General features: G+C 42.9%; 1 protein-coding gene across 1 annotated transcript in view; it reads left to right on the top strand.

Moving 5' to 3' along the window:
- Positions 1–22,145, top strand: part of LOC121003693 (L-xylulose reductase-like) — a 61,051-nt gene that overhangs the window by 4,826 nt on the left and 34,080 nt on the right. Inside the window, exons 3-5 of the mRNA XM_040435562.1 lie at positions 1,277–1,431; positions 2,198–2,240; positions 2,827–2,926. Coding sequence (XP_040291496.1) covers positions 1,277–1,431; positions 2,198–2,240; positions 2,827–2,926 — 298 coding nt within the window. The remainder of the gene's footprint in view (positions 1–1,276; positions 1,432–2,197; positions 2,241–2,826; positions 2,927–22,145) is intronic.

Raw genomic sequence — 22,145 nt, 5'->3', positions numbered from 1 at the left:
AATTTGCCCCCACATAGTAATTTCCACCACACTGCCCCCACATAGTAATTTTCCCCCACATAGTAATTTGCCCCCACATAGCAATTTCCCCACACTGTTCCCACATAGCAATTTCCCCACACAATAGTTTTCCCCACACTGCCCCCACATAGCAATTTGCCCCCACACTGCCCCATCTAGTAATTTTCCCCCACATAGTAGTCCCTCTCATAAAAAAATTGCCCCCACACTGCCCCCACATAGCAATTTGCCCCCACACTGCCCCATCTAGTAATTTGCCCCCACATAGTAGTCCCTCTCATAATAATTTGCCCCCACATAGTGTAGTCCCTCTCATAATAATTTGCCCCCACACAGCAATTTGCCCCCACACTGCCCCATCTAGTAATTTGCCCCCACATAGTATTCCCTCCCATAATAATTTGGCCCAATACAGCCCCCACATTCTCCCCCCCCATGTACTCGATTTATCTTCCATAATATGTCCTCCTGTGTGTCCCCCCCCCCAAAGTAGGCACATGAAATAAAAAAATAAAAAATGAACAAAAAATGAAAAGATAAATACTCACCTATGTCCAGGGCCAGGCGCTTGCTTGCAGAGGAAGGCGGGATGAGTCAGGCGCGTCACAGTGCTGCGTCCCGTCACAGGCGCGCGATGACGTCATCACGCATGCCTGCGCCGGGATTTCACTACCGCATAGGCCTCAGGCCTACAAGGCCTGAAGCCTATGGCGGTGATCGGCGACGGGACAGGGAGCTATGCGCTCCCGTGCCCCGCCACAGCAGGTGGGCGTTCGGGTCAGCGTTGGGCCCCCCAGCGGCGCTGGGCCCGGGGCTGCCGACCCGAACGTCCCTATTGTAATCCGCCACTGGGCCTCGGGCCAGCTCGGGGCCCCAAGCAATTGCTTGTTTTGCCTGTCTGTTAGCGACGGGCCTGCATACTACATACAGTTATTGCACTGATTTGTTGGTTGCAGTATTACTAATAGAAAGTGAGGTTTCTGTGAAACAGAAATATCACTTGCCCCAGTCTGAGAGTCTAAAGATACTCACATCAAAACTTCAGCGGGATGTTATAAATCGAACCATTTGTAGCCCAACTCAAGTTTCAGCTTTCCATCTTCTTCCATGTGAAACTTGAGTTGGGCTACATGTGCTTATACTAGTGCTCACCAGTCAGACTTTGGATCATGTTTTACTATTTGGCCAGCACTGGTGTACAAGAAGATTGTGCCCTTCATTCAACCACAGCTTCAGATGATGACTTATTCTTTAGTGCCCTGGTGTGCAGACTGTGTGTGTGGACCTGGTGGACTGGCCTGCAACAGAAGCTGCCCTGAGCTCAGTTGGACCTGTGGACCTTTTAGTGAACAATGCTGGAATTGCAGAACAGCAGTCCTTTCTTGAGATGACACAAGATTCATTTGACAGGTAAATCTCATACAATCTGGTCATTTCTTTAAACATTTTGATGGGTATCTATGCAGTTAAGATTCAAGCAGGCCAGCCCTAGATACCCCTGCAATAATGTCAATTTACTGGATGATAAAAAGCTTATATATCACTGTCTATCAGTAAAACCTTTAATAAAAAGTTGTATTTGAAAAGTGGACATCTCAGGCCTCATTCTGTACAATAGTTCAGATGATTACTCCCAAGATTTTGAGCGGCACAACTGTTGCACTCACATGCTGTGGATTTTGTTTCCGAAATTTACGTGACTGAAAATCAGTTCCATTCATTTGAAATGGGGCAGCATGCACCTGGATTTCTGCATGCCCCATTTAGGTGAATAGAACTGCTTTTCAGTTACAGAAATTTCTGCTAAAAAATCCACAGCGTGTGAGTGCACCTTTACCCTCCTGCTTATGATCACACATCATTAGCACTAATGGCACAATCCCATCATCCATGGCCTCAGTTATTGGCTCATTCAATGACCTGATGGTCGAATGACCTGATCATTTCTGGTGGTCTGGTAAGGAATAGGGAGTACTGGTCCCATTGGCTGCTGAGTCAAATACAGCACCCCTCTTATGCTTTTCTTATGGGTATCTATTTTCATTTTTGGCATAGCATACTTATCAACTGAGCATCTGAGGTTAAGAAGTCCTATTTCTATTGCTAGTATAATTTTATGGTTTGATTTTTTTCTCATTGTCAACTAACATCATGTTATCCTGTCTTGACTTCTTAGGCATATTGCTGTTAATACAAGAGCAATAATCCCGGTATCACAGGTAAGAAACGCATAATGTAGAACAGAAATGCCAATACCAGTGGTCCCTCAAGATACAATGGCCTCGGGATACAATATCTTCAACTGACAATGGTCTTTTCTGGGCCATCATAAGATGAAACTAGAGTCATACCCTGCTTCACACTCACATCCAACCAATCAACATGGCCATTTCTCTGGTAAGACACATGTATTGGTGTCTAGTATCTCCTCTTTACAGTACAGTGTGGTCCTACATATCCTGTACTGCCCTCCGTCTGCACCAGGTTGAGCTGCTCCTATGTATACCAGTTTTCCATAGAGTTATGGACTCAAGTTACAATGGTTTCAACATACAGTAGTCACCCCGGAACCAATTAATATTGTAACTTGAGGGACCACTGCATTATGTTACATGGATGACAAAAGACAGTTCTAGTAATCATATTGTCTACCCCACATATGTCAAATTTGTGGCTTTCCAGCTGTTGCAAAACTACAACTTCCATCATGTCCAGACAGCCTTCAGCTATGAGGACATGCTGGCAGTTGTAGTTTTCCAACAGCTGGACGGCCATGAGTTTGACATCCCTGATTTACCTCATCAGATTGTGGCCCGTCAGATCATTGCACGTGGAGGGTCCGGTTCAATCGTCAATGTGTCCAGCCAAGCATCTCAATCATCACTTAAGAATTTAGGCGCCTACTGTAAGTACTGCTGTATAACCTGCATATACTCACATGGATTCCTCATGAGATGTGACTCGACTGATGTGATTCACATTGGAGACCAGAATTTTCAGGTGCTTATACACCTGCAATAGCTGCCTGTTCACACTCGGTTCAGTCGATTATGTGTTTTTAATGCGGAGAAAGGAGAAAGCGGCCGGCTAACATATCTGATGACTTACTTCCTGGAAAAACAAAAGGATCCGACATTGAAATTCAATGTTCCCAATCCTTCTTTCCCCTATCTGCATGAGTTACATGTGGATTTTACTGAGGCATTGCTGCGGACTTCACGGGTAAAATCCACTGCAGATCAATTTAAAGCTACAGTACATGTAGATGACATTTCTTAAAATCTCATCCACTTTATTGGTACTCCAGGAATAGCACAAAAAAAGGCCAGCTCCTTATCCTTAAAAACCAATGCTTTATTCTTTCACAAATTCAATTAAAATCCATGTGTACAAACGAAGAAACTGTAGCACAATGTGACGCGTTTCGGGCCACTTGCGTATGGGCCCTTCATTCAGACATGTCCGTGACTCCTTTAAAAAACTGGAGGTGAGTGCTGCAGTAAATGAATTGTTTTTTTCACTTTGTTGGTACTGTACAACACTTCGGATTTACTGCAAGCAATCCGCTGTGGCAAATCTGTAGCGTTTACGCCATGAGTTTACATACCCTAATGTGTATCAGGGCTATTATGCTCTGTTCATATCTGTTCTGACACCTTCATCGCATCTAAACAAGTTGGTGCAGCATTTGGCACATTTTGTTTTCTGTAAAATGACAGACATTATGACAGATCCTACTACAGTCGATGGGGTGCTGTTGGTGTCCGTCATGCGATGGATCCATAACTGAAATTAGTTTAGTTTTTTTATTCCTATAGCAGAAAAGTGGAAATATGAATGCAGATGTAAAATAGGATTCCCCTCATATAGCTCTCCAGCTATTGTGCAACTATAATTCTCAGCATTCCACGTTATGCTGGGAAACACAGGGCAGTGAGGATGAGAGTGGAGGTCCTGATAGGGGTAGTGGTACTCACAGTTCATGGTGGCAATCTTCCCTCTGGTGCTTCACGGGCTGTGCACAGTGATTGGAGGATGAACCCCTTCTTCCCTCTTCACATTCCTGAACTTTCTGGGGGCTCCTGCCTAGTGGTAGTTGGGGTGCCCTAGATGTTGGGTGTCTGCCAGCGTGCAAAACAGGATTTTTTCTTTACTCAGTAGATGATAGGAGTTGCAGCACAGGATATCAGCAATTGGTACAGTACTGAGGTAATGTCACGGCGCGGTGTGGGTGGTAAACTGCATACCGAACACAGGAAGGGAGGGATAAGGTACTAGGCCTGGAAACTAGGGGAAGGGGTATGGTTACCACCTAGTGAATCCCTAATCTGAACCCTGACTACTATCAGTATGAACAGACCTGGATGGTAGGAATGTTCATACTCAGGAACCTAAGGTCCTATCGCACCCTAAAGGGCCCTGGAAGTAGTGTCAGAACAACAGATGACCTGTTCCTTCCCAGCTGAAGGAACAGGAGACTCCCTCAAGCCTAATACCGAAAGATAGGTGTCACTACTAGAGTTTTGAGACGTTCTCACAGCTCTGTTTCTCCACCCCTGTGATGATGTCACTACTAGAGCTTGGAGGAGTCCTCCCAGCTGTTCCTCCTGCGTTTGATTTCCCTGCCTTTAAATCACCCCTCCTCCTTTCTAGGCTGTGGATTATAGTTCTCATTTGAGTTGTAGCTCTTGCTTGAGTATCTTCACTTGTTAGCTTTCATTTCACTGGACCTGTGTTCTGCTGCAGCAAGCACTCCGGATATTGCCAGCTGTCTTTGGATCCGTCTTCTCTGCGGCTGCAGCCCCTTCAGCTAAGTGTGCAGACATTGTTGTGTACCTGTTTATTTTCTGACTGGATCTGAGGCGGCCGCGGTTCCCTCCATATACTGAGCAGGGCACCGGTGGCCGTGCCCCTTCCACTATTGTAGGGGTTACAGTGGTCATCAGTCTTAGGTACGTGGGCATGCCCCGTTCCACCATTTGGATCCGGGCATGTGCTTTAGCAGCATAGGGAGAGCTTTGAGGGTCTGACAGGGGTCACCCTTTATCCTCCCTAGTTTGGGTCCGGTCAGTAGCTCTATTAACTGTGTATGCTCTTGTTGCTCACATACAGCCGTGACATTATAATCCACCAAAACCGTCCTTTTTGACATGGATCCGCTTTCTGGCCTGGTTGACCGCATGCAGGGTCTTTCTTTGGAAGTAGCGGATCTCCGTCAATCTATGTCTCAGCTTCAAGCATTGGGCTCTGCTCCGGCTCATGGAGTCTGTTGCGAGCCAAAGGTCTCACTTCCGGAAACGTTCTCCGGGGGCAGTGAGAATTTTGTTCACTTCAGAGAGGCATGCAAACTCCATTTTTGCTTGTGTCCCCACTCCTCTGGTAAGGAGGAGCAAAGGGTGAGGATTGTCATCTTCCTGCTCAGGGGTAATGCTCAGACTTGGGCTTTTTCGCTGCCATCAGGGGATCCCTCCCTTCCATCCGTGGAAAGATTTTTTGTGGCCCTGGGGCAGATATATGATGACCCGGATCGTGTTGCTCTGGCCGAATCTAACTTACGTGTTTTATGCCAGAACAAACTGTCTGCGGAGCTTTATTGTTCTGAATTTCGGAGATGGGCAGCGGATTCAGGTTGGAATGATGCTGCACTCCGGAGTCAGTTCTGTCATGGTATCTCAGAGAAATTGAAAGATGCGTTTGCTTTCCATGAGAGACCAACGTCCTTAGAGTCTGCCATGTCATTGGCGGTACGCCTTGACAGGCGTCTAAGAGAAAGAAACGAGACCTCTCTGTCCAGCCATTGTCAGTCTAGGGGCAATGGTGCGGACTCATTCAGTGTGCAGGGGCCTCATCCTGTCTCGCTCCCCTCTGAGGAGGAGCCCATGCAGCTAGGTCGACTTGCCCCTGATAAAAGAGGATTTAGTTCTCAGAGTATGGTGTGTTTTTGTTGTGGGGGCATAGCTCATTTGGCAAATGTTTGTCCGTCTAGGAGATTCTTGAACTGTACTAAGAGCAATAATAAGAGAAATACCTCAAAAGGTAAATCATCAAATTCTGCTTCATCTGCTACTTTGGGCAAAGTTGATGTAGGAATTGATGCTTTTCCTCTGACCTGCAGTTCCCGTTTTCTCCTGTCTGCCAGGGTGGCGCTAGAGAGCAAAGTCATTTCTTGTGAGATTTTTGTCGATAGTGGAGCGGCCGTCAATCTTATTGACACTCAATTTGTAGCCATGCATGGTTTTCAGGTTTGCACATTAGAAAAGGATATACCTGTTTTTGCTATTGACTCTGCTCCACTCTCACAGAGATCCCTGAAGGGCATTGTTCACAATATCCGGCTAGCTGTAGGTGACACTCATGTGGAGGATATATCTTGTTTTGTCCTTAACGGATTGCCTTCTCCTCTAGTTTTGGGGTTACCCTGGCTCACTAGACATAATCCCACTATTGATTGGCAAGGAAGGCAAATAAATGAGTGGAGTGACTTTTGTAGAGAAAATTGTCTCACAGCGACTTTTGCAGAGGTGTCTACTAAAACTGTGCCATCATTTCTCTCTGATTTCTCGGACGTGTTTTCCGAGAGCGGTGTTCAGGAGCTACCTCCTCACCGGGAGTTTGACTGTCCCATTAACCTCATTCCCGGCGCCAAGCTGCCAAAAGCACGCCTCTACAATCTCTCACAACCGGAAAGAATCGCAATGCGAACCTATATCTCCGAGAGTCTCGATAAGGGGCATATTCGTCCCTCAAAATCACCTGTTGCCGCGGGTTTTTTTTTTGTTAAAAAAAAGATGGCTCTCTGAGACCTTGCCTAGATTTTAGGGAGCTGAACCGTATCACGATTCGCGATCCCTATCCCCTTCCTCTGATCCCGGACCTCTTCAACCAAATTGTTGGGGCCAAGGTTTTTTCCAAATTGGATTTGAGAGGCGCGTACAACCTGGTCAGGGTCAGAGAGGGGGATGAATGGTAAACGGCCTTTAATACCCCTAACGGGCATTTTCGAGAATCTCGTTATGCCTTTCGGCCTGATGAATGCTCCGGCCGTCTTTCAGCATTTTGTTAATAGTATTTTCTACCATTTAATGGGGAAATTTGTATTGGTGTATCTTGATGATATTTTGATTTTTTCCCCTGATGTTCAGACCCATCAGGATCATCTTTTTCAGGTTCTGCAGATTCTGCAGGAAAATAAATTGTACGCCAAGCTGGAGAAATGTCTTTTTATGGTATCGGAGATTCAATTTCTGGGTTTTCTCCTCTCTGCTTCTGGTTTTCGCATGGATCCGGAGAAGGTCCGTGCTGTACTTGAGTGGGAGCTTCCTGAGAATCAGAAGGCATTGATGCGCTTTCTGGGTTTTGCGAACTATTACAGAAAGTTCATTTTGAATTATTCCTCTGTTGTCAAACCCCTTATTGACATGACAAAAAAGGGGGCGGATTTTTCCTCTTGGTCGGAGGAGGCGCTTGCAGCTTTTTCTAAGATTAAAGAGAGTTTTGCGTCTGCTCCCGTCTTGGTGCATCCCGATGTTTCCTTACCTTTTATTGTTGAGGTGGATGCTTCCGAGGTGGGTGTGGGTGCGGTTTTGTCCCAGGGCCCTTCTCCTGCCAAATGGCGACCCTGTGCCTTTTTCTCTAAAAAACTCTCCCCAGCAGAGAGAAACTATGATGTGGGAGATAGGGAGTTGTTGGCCATCAAGTTGGCTTTCGAGGAATGGCGCCATTGGTTGGAGGGGGCCAGGCACCCTATCACCGTTTTTACCGACCATAAGAATCTGGCATACTTGGAGTCGGCCAGGCGTATGAATCCGAGACAGGCCAGATGGTCTCTCTTCTTCTCCAGATTCAATTTTGTCGTTACATTCCGCCCTGGGATCAAAAATGTGAAGGCTGATGCTCTCTCTCGCTGTTTTCCGGGAGGAGGAAACTCTGAGGACCCGGGTCCCATTTTGGCGGAGGGGGTAGTTGTTTCTGCTCTATATTCCGATTTGGAGGCCGAGGTCCAGGCTGCCCAGACTGAGGCACCTGCCCGTTGTCCTTCTGGGAAGTTGTTTGTGCCTCCTGAGCTACGTCACAAACTCTTCAAGGAGCATCATGATACTGTTCTTGCTGGTCACCCCGGGAGTAGAGCCACGGTAGATCTCATTGCTCAGAGATTTTGGTGGCCGGCTCTTCGTAAGTCGGTGGAGGGTTTTGTGGCTGCTTGTGAGACGTGCGCTCGCGCTAAGGTCCCTCGTTCACGGCCTTCAGGTTCCCTTCTCCCGTTACCCATACCTTCCCGTCCTTGGACACACCTGTCCATGGACTTTATCACGGATCTTCCTCGTTCCTCACGGAAGTCGGTGATCCTGGTGGTGGTGGACCGTTTTAGCAAGATGGCTCATTTCGTACCTTTCCCTGGTTTACCCAATGCTAAAACGTTGGCGCAAGCTTTTGTCGACCATATTGTTAAATTGCACGGCATTCCCTCTGATATTGTTTCCGATAGAGGCACGCAGTTTGTGTCCAGGTTCTGGAAGGCTTTCTGTTCTCGCCTGGGGGTTCGGCTGTCCTTCTCTTCTGCTTTTCACCCGCAGTCGAATGGTCAGACTGAGCGCCTCAATCAGAATCTGGAGACATATTTGCGCTGTTTTGTGGCAGAGAACCAGGAGGATTGGTGTTCATTTCTCCCTCTTGCTGAGTTTGCTCTGAACAACCGTCGTCAGGAATCTTCTGATAAGTCACCATTCTTTGGTGCATATGGGTTCCATCCGCAGTTTGGGACATTCTCGGGAGGGGCTCTTTCTGGTTTACCTGAGGAGGAGAGATTTTCCTCGTCTTTGTCTACCATTTGGCAAAAGATTCAGAGTAATCTTAGAAAGATGAGTGAGAAGTATAAGCGTGTGGCTGATAAGAGACGTGTGCCTGGTCCGGACCTGAATGTGGGTGATCTGGTGTGGTTGTCTACAAGAAATATTAAACTGAAGGTTCCCTCCTGGAAATTGGGTCCCAAGTTTATTGGGCCTTATAAAATCTTGTCAGTCATCAATCCTGTTGCCTTCCGTCTTGATCTTCCACGGGTTTGGAAGATACATAATGTATTTCACAGATCTCTCTTAAAACCATATGTCCAGCCCACGGTACCCTCCTCTTTGCCTCCTCCTCTGATTTTGGTTGATGGCAATCTGGAGTTTGAGGTTTCCAGAATTGTGGACTCTCGCATTGTCCGCGGTTCTCTTCAGTACCTCGTTCATTGGAAGGGTTATGGTCCTGAGGAGAGGATGTGGGTTCCGGTGTCGGACATTAAAGCCACTCGCCTCATCAGGGTATTTCATAGGGCTCATCCTGAGAAGGTGGGTCCTGGGTGTCCGGAGTCCACCCGTAGAGGGGGGGGGGGGTACTGTCACTACCAGAGTTTTGAGACGTTCTCACAGCTCTGTTTCTCCACCCCTGTGATGATGTCACTACTAGAGCTTGGAGGAGTCCTCCCAGCTGTTCCTCCTGCGTTTGATTTCCCTGCCTTTAAATCACCCCTCCTCCTTTCTAGGCTGTGGATTATAGTTCTCATTTGAGTTGTAGCTCTTGCTTGAGTATCTTCACTTGTTAGCTTTCATTTCACTGGACCTGTGTTCTGCTGCAGCAAGCACTCCGGATATTGCCAGCTGTCTTTGGATCCGTCTTCTCTGCGGCTGCAGCCCCTTCAGCTAAGTGTGCAGACATTGTTGTGTACCTGTTTATTTTCTGACTGGATCTGAGGCGGCCACGGTTCCCTCCATATACTGAGCAGGGCACCGGTGGCCGTGCCCCTTCCACTATTGTAGGGGTTACAGTGGTCATCAGTCTTAGGTACGTGGGCATGCCCCGTTCCACCATTTGGATCCGGGCATGTGCTTTAGCAGCATAGGGAGAGCTTTGAGGGTCTGACAGGGGTCACCCTTTATCCTCCCTAGTTTGGGTCCGGTCAGTAGCTCTATTAACTGTGTATGCTCTTGTTGCTCACATACAGCCGTGACAATAGGGGAATACAACACACTAGAAATAGGAAAAGACACTTAACTCCAAAGTACGTGGACGAGCAGGAACTCAATGGAGAACCAAACACCAGCACTTCCACAACCAGAAAGGAGCAATCAACCACATAACATGATGGGTGAGACCAGACTAAATAGAGGAGTGGGAATGACTACTTAAGCTATACCTGAGACAAGAGGTGTGGTCATAACCAGCAACAACACTGAAGTAAGTGAAACCAAGGAGGCTGTCAGATCACATCACGTGTAGCCAGTCTCTTAAATATTCTGACCCCTGTCCCGGGAAAGACGGTGACAGGTATATCACAGAGCTTACTTGGCTGTGTATAGCCAGTGGCAATGATGACAGCTCTCCCGAAGTCTCACTCTAAATAAATTTTCCGATCTTCCAAAAAAACCATAAGCGTGCAATTCTGTTCTCATTAACTCTTTCTTAATTATTACGCAGTGGCTGAGGGACAGACAACAGAGGGTTGTAGTCAATGGAGTATATTCAGACCATGGTCTTGTTACCAGTGGGGTACCTCAGGGATCTGTTCTGGGACCCATATTGTTTAATATCTTTATCAGTGAAATTGCAGAAGGCCTCGATGGTAAGGTATGTCTTTTTGCTGATGACACAAAGATTTGTAACAGGGTTGATGTTCCTGGAGGGATACACCAAATGGAAAAGGATTTTGGAAAACTAGAGGAATGGTCAAAAATCTGGCAATTAAAATTTAATGTTGATAAGTGCAAGATAATGCACCTGGGGCGTAAAAACCTAAGAGCAGAATATAAAATCAGTAATACAGTCCTAACCTCAGTATCTGAGGAAAGGGATTTAGGGGTCATTATTTCAGAAGACTTAAAGGTAGGCAGACAATGTTATAGAGAAGCAGGAAATGCTAGCAGAATGCTTGGGTGTATAGGGAGAGGCATTAACAGTAGAAAGAGGGAGGTGCTCATGCCGCTCTACAGAGCACTAGTAAGATCTCAATATAATGGAGTGGCTCACTGCTGATTGTGGGTGGTGAGGTGCTGCAAACTCAAATTGAGGACACCCGACCTCAATTCAAGAAATTAATTAAAAGACAAATAAGGAGAGCGAGCACTCACACTATGGCATCTGCTGATATTTATTAGAATAAAATAAGTCTGTCTATTGGCTGATAATAGACTAAAATCTAAAATAATCTAGCACATGAAACATATAATAACATAGAATAACATAGAATATAGTTACATAAGATTTGGTCAATCGGGACCAATAAATATAAGCAATAGCAATATAAGCAATAAACCGCAACAAGTTAGCAGCAAATAGCAACAAAATAACTTCTGATAGATGGAAACAATGGATAGTAGTAACCAGTGGTGTGCGCCACCAATAGAGACTGTATCTAATAAAGTGCACTGTGCTTCTGAATAGAAATATAAAAAAGTGATGATATAACTCAGTCTTAGGATCCAAATCGGGTGAAAGTGTCCCTGTATTAATAAAAAACTATAAAAAATTTTTTTGTGAAACTTCGTGTCACTGTGAAATAACCAGTGGTATAATACACATAAGTGAATACTAAAATAGCCTCTTCTGCGGCTGTAGATGATTGCCACACCACTAGAATTGTCCCGTTTTCTCAGCTCATCCACATAGGATGCACATATGCCGGTTGGAAGACTCGTGGTTTTTAAACAAGATTCCAATCAGCAGTCCATATCGGACAGTCGAGCTGGATGCATAGGTTGTATAAAGTCCTGGGATAGGAGAAAATTCTTACCTCCTTCCGCGCTTGGTTCAGGGTATAGCTTCTGGCTGTGTGCCGATGATACTCTGAAGACGCCAATACGGCCTCGTTGTTTGTGTTGTACACTGCTCTCACCTAGATCTCGCGGTGATACAAGCAGGATTTCCGTCCGGTGAGCCGAATCGCTTGGCTCAGTTTGGTCAATTGGTTATATCCAAGATGTTCCAATTCAGTATATACCAAATATAGAGTCTAGCATGGCCATGCAAAAACTGATTGTAGTGGAGGTTTCACCAGAGAGTCCAATGTCCCAGACGCGTTTCGGGATGATTCCACATCCCTTCCTCAGTGACCACTGAGGAAGGGATGTGGAATCATCCCGAAACGCGTCTGGGACATTGGACTCTCTGGTGAAACCTCCACTACAATCAGTTTTTGCATGGCCATGCTAGACTCTATATTTGGTATATACTGAATTGGAACATCTTGGATATAACCAATTGACCAAACTGAGCCAAGCGATTCGGCTCACCGGACGGAAATCCTGCTTGTATCACCGCGAGATCTAGGTGAGAGCAGTGTACAACACAAACAACGAGGCCGTATTGGCGTCTTCAGAGTATCATCGGCACACAGCCAGAAGCTATACCCTGAACCAAGCGCGGAAGGAGGTAAGAATTTTCTCCTATCCCAGGACTTTATACAACCTATGCATCCAGCTCGACTGTCCGATATGGACTGCTGATTGGAATCTTGTTTAAAAACCACGAGTCTTCCAACCGGCATATGTGCATCCTATGTGGATGAGCTGAGAAAACTGGACAATTCTAGTGGTGTGGCAATCATCTACAGCCGCAGAAGAGGCTATTTTAGTATTCACTTATGTGTATTATACCACTGGTTATTTCACAGTGACACGAAGTTTCACAAAAATTTTTTTTATAGTTTTTTATTAATACAGGGACACTTTCACCCGATTTGGATCCTAAGACTGAGTTATATCATCACTTTTTTATATTTCTATTCAGAAGCACAGTGCACTTTATTAGATACAGTCTCTATTGGTGGCGCACACCACTGGTTACTACTATCCATTGTTTCCATCTATCAGAAGTTATTTTGTTGCTATTTGCTGCTAACTTGTTGCGGTTTATTGCTTATATTGCTATTGCTTATTTTTATTGGTCCCGATTGACCAAATCTTATGTAACTATATTCTATGTTATTCTATGTTATTATATGTTTCATGTGCTAGATTATTTTAGATTTTAGTCTATTATCAGCCAATAGACAGACTTATTTTATTCTAATAAATATCAGCAGATGCCATAGTGTGAGTGCTCGCTCTCCTTATTTGTCTTTTAACTAGTAAGATCTCATTTGGAGTATTGTGCGCAGTACTGGAGACCATATCTCCAGAAGGATATTGATACTTTGGATAGAGTTCAGAGAAGAGCTACTAAACTAGTACATGGATATATTGGGTTGTGACGGCTCACCTGTTTATTATATATGGGACGGGTGCTCCAACTGATAGACACACCTCAAAATGTAGGTTAGTTGTGCACACCTCATATGGAAGTATATTTGTATACGTAGACTTTTCTGATATATAACACTCAATATTTATTATACATACATAAGAAAATATCTTGGGTGTCTATATATCGCTGCCCGTACCCAAAACAGTCAAAAAGTATATAGTATTATACTCCTTCTAATAATTATATGTGAATATCCACGTGATTTAAATAAGTGAAAAAATAGTGCAAAAATTGTATTGCAAAAAAATCTACCTTGTGAGTAGAAAAATATATATATTGTGAGAATAATTCTAGCTACAACGAAAGATATGTGCTCCAATATAGTGTACAAAAATAGGGGTATTCCTTTTTGATGATATTCCTTTCTGACAGCTTTTTTAGAATGCAGCAATATACACTCACCTAAAGAATTATTAGGAACACCATACTAATACGGTGTTGGACCCCCTTTTGCCTTCAGAACTGCCTTAATTATACGTGGCATTGATTCAACAAGGTGCTGATAGTATTCTTTAGAAATGTTGGCCCATATTGATAGGATAGCATCTTGCAGTTGATGGAGATTTGAGGGATGCACATCCAGGGCACAAAGCTCCCGTTCCACCACACCCCAAAGATGCTCTATTGGGTTGAGATCTGGTGACTGTGGGGGCCATTTTAGTACAGTGAGCTCATTGTCATGTTCAAGAAACCAATTTGAAATGATTTGAGCTTTGTGACATGGTGCATTATCCTGCTGGAAGTAGCCATCAGAGGATGGATACATGTTCTCATTCTGTTTACGCCAAATTCGGACTCTACCATTTGAATGTCTCAACAGAAATCGAGACTCATCAGACCAGGCAACATTTTTCCAGTCTTCAACAGTCCAATTTTGGTGAGCTCGAGCAAATTGTAGCCTCTTTTTCCTATTTGTAGTGGAGATGAGTCCCGGTGGGGTCTTCTGCTGTTGTAGCCCATCCGCCTCAAGGTTGTGCGTGTTGTGGCTTCACAAATGCTTTGCTGCATACCTCGGTTATAACGAGTGGTTATTTCAGTTAACGTTGCTCTTCTATCAGCTTGAATCAGTCGGCCCATTCTCCTCTGACCTCTAGCATCCACAAGGCATTTTTGCCCACAGGACTGCCGCATACTGGATGTTTTTCCCTTTTCACACCATTCTTTGTAAACCCTAGAAATGGTTGTGCGTGAAAATCCCAGTAACTGAGCAGATTGTGAAATACTCAGACCGGCCCGTCTGGCACCAACAACCATGCCACGCTCAAAATTGCTTAAATCACCTTTCTTTCCCATTCTGACATTCAGTTTGGAGTTCTGGAGATTGTCTTGACCAGGACCACACCCCTAAATGCATTGAAGAAACTGCCGTGTGATTGGTTGACTAGATAATTGCATTAATGAGAAATAGAACAGGTGTTCCTAATAATTCTTTAGGTGAGTGTATAATGCATGCAAGATGGCAGCAAATAAAACATTCATATAATACAGTATTAGGGATTCATTATAAAATAAAATACATTTCAAAAACCATAAAAATTGATATGTTATAATATGAACCGCAGTATTGGGGTTAGAAATACAATATTGGTTATAATATAAAAGGATTAAAAGTTCGATACTGTTATAATATAAAACCACACTCTATTGTACTTTAACCACAATCACGGTAGTCGCACTGTGGAGAGTTAGTTTGGATATTTGTATCTTATCCAGCACTTTAGTCACAGTTTATATGCTGTCTAGTGCCGTCAGGGTTATAGTTTCTCCTATAAAGTGAGGATGTTGAAGGCACTTTAGGATATGCAAATGGTATTTCTTTCTCCAGTAATGTTGTAGTGTAAATATGGGATCAATTTTATAGTTATGTGGTTCCCATTTGTCGGCCGACTTATTATCAACATTCATATACTGGAGGGAGTTGAGTATTGTCTCATATTACTCACGGTTGATTGTCTCCAGAACTTGCTCCTGACTTGGATAACTTGGTGATGTTATATCGCTTATGATGGCCCGTTGTATATCTCTTTCTGTGACCGCGGATTCCCACGTGTCTACAGGGCTTTTTCCTGCTTGTCTCAGCCAAAGTACTTCCACAGTCGTGGGATAATTGCGAGGTCTGGACTGCAGGTTTGCTTTTTGGGCTTGTGATAAGCGTCCAATATTATGTCAGGAGATTTTAGTTCGAGCGCTCTTTCAAAGTGGTCCGGTGTTCATGAGGAGTATTCAGCTGGGGGTCCTCTATCACCAGACGCGTTTCGGAGATCTCGGTCTCCTTCCTCAGTGGTAGTAAGACCCCGAGATGTAATGGACCTTTTATAGTCTTATTGAATAGACGTCTGATGTCTGCTAAGAAAGCTGATCTGAATTAGTTTGGATTGGTATCTTGGGTCCTCTACAAAACCTGTTGTGGATTTACTCTAGTATTGTAGGCATTCAAGATGTATTAGAACTGACTATAGTTTTGCTGAGTACATTGCAGTTTTGGTGCGATTCTTCATATGTATTCAATCCATGTCAAATAGAGTGCTTATTAGATTGCAATTTTGCTATAATCGTTCATATCATTGGTCCACATTGAGCAATAACTTATTTAGCATGGTTCTAGTTGTATAAAAATTTCATAAATAATCCCCTATAAAAATATCATTAAACATAATCATAAAATTCCATTAAACGTAGTCATAAAAATTATATTTTAAAATCTCCTTATAGTTCCCCATAGTATAGATAAGGTTTAATCAGTGCACATGTGAATACATGCATATAGATACAATATAAAATATAAAATCTGGAAATTTCAATACGATTTTATAATGTATTTAAGTAAATGGAAACCTTAGCGGTTTTAATGCGGTTTCTTCTAAGATAAATATATTCATTAAAATTCGTTAAAATTCAAGGTTGAAATTTAAATCCTATATGACATTATGTATTCTATATCCATCATTCTTACAGCAGGCGGTAGGGATATATTAAAGGACATATATGAAGATATCTCGATAAGGTATATCTCTCTCGATAGAGATTTTAAAATAGAATTTTTATGACTACGTTTAATGGAATTTTATGATTATGTTTAATGATATTTTAATAGGGGATTATTTATGAAATTTTTATACAACTAGAACCATGCTAAATAAGTTATTGCTCAATGTGGACCAATGATATGAACGATTATAGCAAAATCGCAATCTAATAAGCACTCTATTTGACATGGATTGAATACATATGAAGAATCGCACCAAACCGCAATGTACTCAGCAAAACTATAGTCAGTTCTAATACATCTTGAATGCCTACAATACTAGAGTAAATCCACAACAGGTTTTGTAGAGGACCCAAGATACCAATCCAAACTAATTCAGATCAGCTTTCTTAGTAGACATCAGACGTCTATTCAATAAGACTATAAAAGGTCCATTACATCTGGGGTCTTACGACCACTGAGGAAGGAGACCGAGATCTCCGAAACACGTCTGGTGATAGAGGACCCCCAGCTGAATACTCCTCATGAGCACCGGACCACTTTGAAAGAGCGCTCGAACTAAAATCTCCTGACATAATATTGGACGCTTATCACAAGCCCAAAAAGCAAACCTGCAGTCCAGACCTTGCAATTATCCCACGACTGTGGAAGTACTTTAGCTGAGACAAGCAGGAAAAAGCCCTGTAGACACGTGGGACGCCGCGGTCACAGAAAGAAATATACAACGGGCCATCATAAGCGATATAACATCACCAAGTTATCCAAGTCAGGAGCAAGTTCTGGAGACAATCAACCGTGAGTAATATGAGACAATACTCAACTCCCTCCAGTATATGAATGTTGACAATAAGTCGGCCGACAAATGGGAACCACATAACTATAAAATTGATCCCATATTTACACTACAACATTACTGGAGAAAGAAATACCATTTGCATATCCTAAAGTGCCTTCAACATCCTCACTTTATAGTAGAAACTATAACCCTGACGGTACTAGACAGCATATAAACTGTGACTAAAGTGCTGGATAAGATACAAATATCTAAACTAACGCTACACAGTGCGACTACCCTGATCGTGGTTAAAGTACAATAGAGTGTGGTTTTATATTATAACAGTATCGAACTTTTAATCCTTTTATATTATAACCAATATTGTATTTCTAACCCCAATACTGCGGTTCATATTATAACAAATCAATTTTTATGGTTTTTGTAATGTATTTTATTTTATAATGAATCCCTAATACTGTATTATATGAATGTTTTATTTGCTGCCATCTTACATGCCTTATATATTGCTGCATTCTAAAAAAGCTGTCAGAAAGGAATATCATCAAAAAGGAATACCCCTATTTTTGTACACTATATTGGAGCACATATCTTTCATTGTAGCTAGAATTATTCTCACAATATATATATTTTTCTACTCACAAGGTAGATTTTTTTGCAATACAATTTTTTCACTATTTTTTCACTTATTTAAATCACGTGGATATTCACATATAATTATTAGAAGGAGTATAATACTATATACTTTGTGACTGTTTTGGGTACGGGCAGCGATATATAGAAACCCAACTACTTTGCACTTTATTGACCGGGTGTGTCTATCAGTTGGAGCACCCGTCCCATATAAAATAAACAGGTGAGCCGTCACAACCCAATATATCCTTTTACTATATACACCCCTTGTGTACTGAGCTCCCTAGTTTATACAATATGGACATATGGAAGCATTTAGAAGAAAAATTACTAAAAGCAGATTCATTCCAACTAGATATTGAAAATTCCAATGCTAATCAAACTCCCACCACGGTTGTAATAGCTGATGTATTTAAAAAATTTGAATTTCTCATGCACAAACAGTTAAAACAACGGTGGGAAATAAGATCACTTAATCTATATATACAGCAAGGCAGGGGTTTACAACTGTTCAAATCTCCTGCTCAAGATCTCACTGATATCGATTTTGATAAAGAATGGGAAACATTCCTCAGGACTCAATCATTTGGCCTGATGGAATTAATTATTAAAAGGAGATCCCAAATTTTGGAAACATTAGCAGCTGAAATTGAACAGTTAAAAGAAAAAATTGACAAACTCCCCAAAAATGAAGAATATAATAAATGGCAATTAAGACTATGTGTAACGGTCGCGTACACACACACACAGGGAAAGGGAAGTGACCACTGCGCTCCACCCTTACCCCTGGCCCTGCCTACTTGCCTCACGAGTCCTAATGACAGGGGACAACTGGACGGCAATCCCTAGCTTGGAATAAGTGCAGGGATGACAGACAGACAAACAACAGAACGTGAACGGACCGAGTCAATACCAGCAAAGCTACAAAGTATAAATGGAGCAAGCAGAGAATTGTCAGGAGAAGCCGGGGTCAGAATACCAGTAGAGTCGTGAAGTACCAAAGGAGTCAGCAGAGGATCGTCAGGAGGAGGCCGGGGTCAGAATACCAGGAGAGCAGCAAAGTACACAAGGAGCAGGCAGAGGATCGTCAGGAATTCAGCAGGAGGTAAGTATACCAGGAAGACAAAGTCACAGGTGGAATCTAAATTAACAGGCAACCTGTGGCCAGCAGGCTGCCTGTATTTATAGTGGGGAGTGAGGGTCATGTGACGTGGCCAGCGTCACATGACCGACAGACCAACCAGTCGAGCACCGAGTGATCAGCTCGGCGCTCAAGGCAGACTTAGGAGCAGGGGGCCTCCCAGCTAGCAAAGCCGCCCTGGGAACGAGGTCAAACACAGATCCTTGCTCCAGAAGCTAAGCAGCAGGTCTGCGGCTAATGGGAGACCGAGTGCACCTTCGGAACCCCGTTACACTATGCCACAGTTTGGACAAAATAGAACAAGATATCATTTTTAGAAAAACTCGGATTAACCACATAATAAAACAAAACCAGGGAGGGAATACAAATAGTATGACACGCCCAATACTAGGAAAAGAAAGGGAAGGACCTCTAGAAACTACTAATGGAATTAGGAGTAGAGAATATGATTCACAAACCATACGGGAAACAATTACAATACCGACCAATAACCGGTACGAATCACTATCCGAACACCATTTTTTAGACTACACCCCCCCTCATCACAAAACCAGAACACAGCAAATATCGAGACAATCACCAACACCACAAGCACCGATACGGATCCGACAAACACCACCAAGACACAACACCCCTTACAATTTGAGACAAGGCCATCAAAACTCAGATCCTTACCACAACACGGAGCAATACCAAAACACTTGAGAAATAGGGAACCCAAGAACACAACCCCAACTTTACCAAACACCAAGGAGAAATCATCCACCTCACCAATACAGAGGAAAAAGAAACTACGGAGAGGGAGAAGAAAGAAAATACAGTTCCAAGAAAAAGTATGTAAACCCTTTGGAATGATATGGATTTCTGCACAAATTGGTCATAAAATGTGATCTGATCTTCAACTAAGTCACAACAATAGACAATCACAGTCTGCTTAAACTAATAACACACAAAGAATTAAATGTTACCATGTTTTTATTGAACACACCATGTGAACATTCACAGTGCAGGTGGAAAAAGTATGTGAACCCCTAGACTAATGACATCTCCAAAAGCTAATTGGAGTGAGGTGTCAGCCAACTGGAGTCCAATCAATGAGATGAGATCGGAGGTGTTGGTTACAGCTGCCCTGCCCTATAAAAAACACACACCAGTTCTGGGTTTGCTTTTCACAAGAAGTATTGCCTTATGTGAATGATGCCTCGCACAAAAGAGCTCTCAGAAGACCTACGATTAAGAATTGTTGACTTGCAAAAAGCTGGAAAGGGTTATAAAAGTATCTCCAAAAGCCTTGCTGTTCATCAGTCCATGGTAAGACAAATTGTCTATAAATGGAGAAAGTTCAGCACTGCTGCTACTCTCCCTAGGAGTGGCCGTCCTGTAAAGATGACTGCAAGAGCACAGCGCAGACTGCTCAATGAGGTGAAGAAGAATCCTAGAGTATCAGCTAAAGACTTACAAAAGTCTGGCATATGCTAACATTCCTATTAGCGAATCTACGATACGTAAAACACTAAACAAGAATGGATTTCATGTGAGCATACCACAGGGGAAGCCACTGCTGTCCCAAAAAAATATTGCTGCACATTTACAGTTTGCACAAGAGCACCTAGATGTTCCACAGCAGTACTGGCAAAATATTCTGTGGACAGATGAAACCACAGTTGAGTTGTTTGGAAGAAACACACAACACTATGTGTGGAGAAAAAGAGGCACAGCACACCAACATCAAAACCTCATCCCAACTGTGAAGTATGGTGGTGGGGGTTATCATGGTTTGGTGCTGCTTTGCTGAGTCAGGGCCTGGACGAATTGCTATTATCGAAGGAATAATGAATTCCCAAGTTTATCAAGACATTTTGCAGGAGAACTTAAGGCCATCTGTCCACCAGCTGAAGCTCAACAGAAGATGGGTGTTGCAACAGGACAACGACCCAAAGCATAGAAGTAAATCAACAACAGAATGGCTTAAACAGAAGAAAATACGCCTTCTGGAGTGGCCCAGTCAGAGTCCTGACCTCAACCCGATTGAGATGCTGTGGCATGACCTCAAGAAAGCGATTCACACCAGACATCCCAAGAATATTGCTGAACTGAAACAGTTCTGTAAAGAGGAATGGTCAACAATTACTCCTGACCGTTGTGCACGTCTGATCTGCAACTACAGGAAACGTTTGGTTGAAGTTATTGCTGCCAAAGGAGGTTCAACCAGTTATTAAATCCAAGGGTTCACATACTTTTTCCACCTGCACTGTGAATGTTTACATGGTGTGTTCAATAAAAACATGGTAACATTTAATTCTTTGTGTGTTATTAGTTTAAGCAGACTGTGATTGTCTATTGTTGTGACTTAGATGAAGATCAGATCACATTTTATGACCAATTTGTGCAGAAATCCATAAAATTCCAAAGGGTTCACATACTTTTTCTTGCAACTGTATAAAAAAATCTAACATTAACAGATGAATAAAAAGATTCTATTGTGAATTTGAGTTCCAAAACTCTGACTCCCACACAAATAAACTTGTTAAATAAAGGTCTCAAATTCACACCAACTAATAAGTTAAATAAATTTGAAATGTACATCGGCATTGAAAAATTCATGAGGAAGTTTTGTCTTAGAAAATACCACATAAAGAACCCGATAGTCCCAATGGATCCCATATTAACAAAAGATAACTTCAGACACACAGATCTTAAAACTAAAACTAAAAAGTACCCCAAACATGAAATAAGCACAGAAATGTCAACTTTTCAACAGTCTGTAGAAAATGACATCAAGAAAATCAAAGATAACCTATAGATGTAACCTATCCAAAAATGAGATAGCAGCCATCAAACAGTTACAACGAGATAATGATATAGTCATAAGACTGGCAGACAAAGGGGGGGCAACAATAATTCTGGAATATGGGAAATATAACTGTGAATGCCTAAGGCAACTTTCGGATATAACCACATATAAAAAATTAACCTCTGACCCTACCCAGGAATACTCAATTGTGTGAAAGGGGTACACAGCTGAATATCTTATCAGAGCAAGAGGGTAAATATATCCAAAACACACAACAACGGATCCCAGTTTTTTACTGCTTGCCTAAATTGCACAAAGACGCCACGAACCCGCCAGGATGACCCATCGTCTCTGGGATAGGGTCCATCACATCTAATTTGTCTAAATACATCGATAGGATCCTTCAACCCACTGTTAAAAAGACCCCAACATACATTAAGGACACCACTCAGGTGATCCAGATTTTAGAAAAAATTTATTACGATCCCCATTGGACTAT

Source organism: Bufo bufo, chromosome 6 (genome assembly GCF_905171765.1).
Source record: "Bufo bufo chromosome 6, aBufBuf1.1, whole genome shotgun sequence".
NCBI classification, from domain to species: domain Eukaryota; kingdom Metazoa; phylum Chordata; class Amphibia; order Anura; family Bufonidae; genus Bufo; species Bufo bufo.
This window is presented reverse-complemented; position numbering and strand designations above follow the sequence as displayed.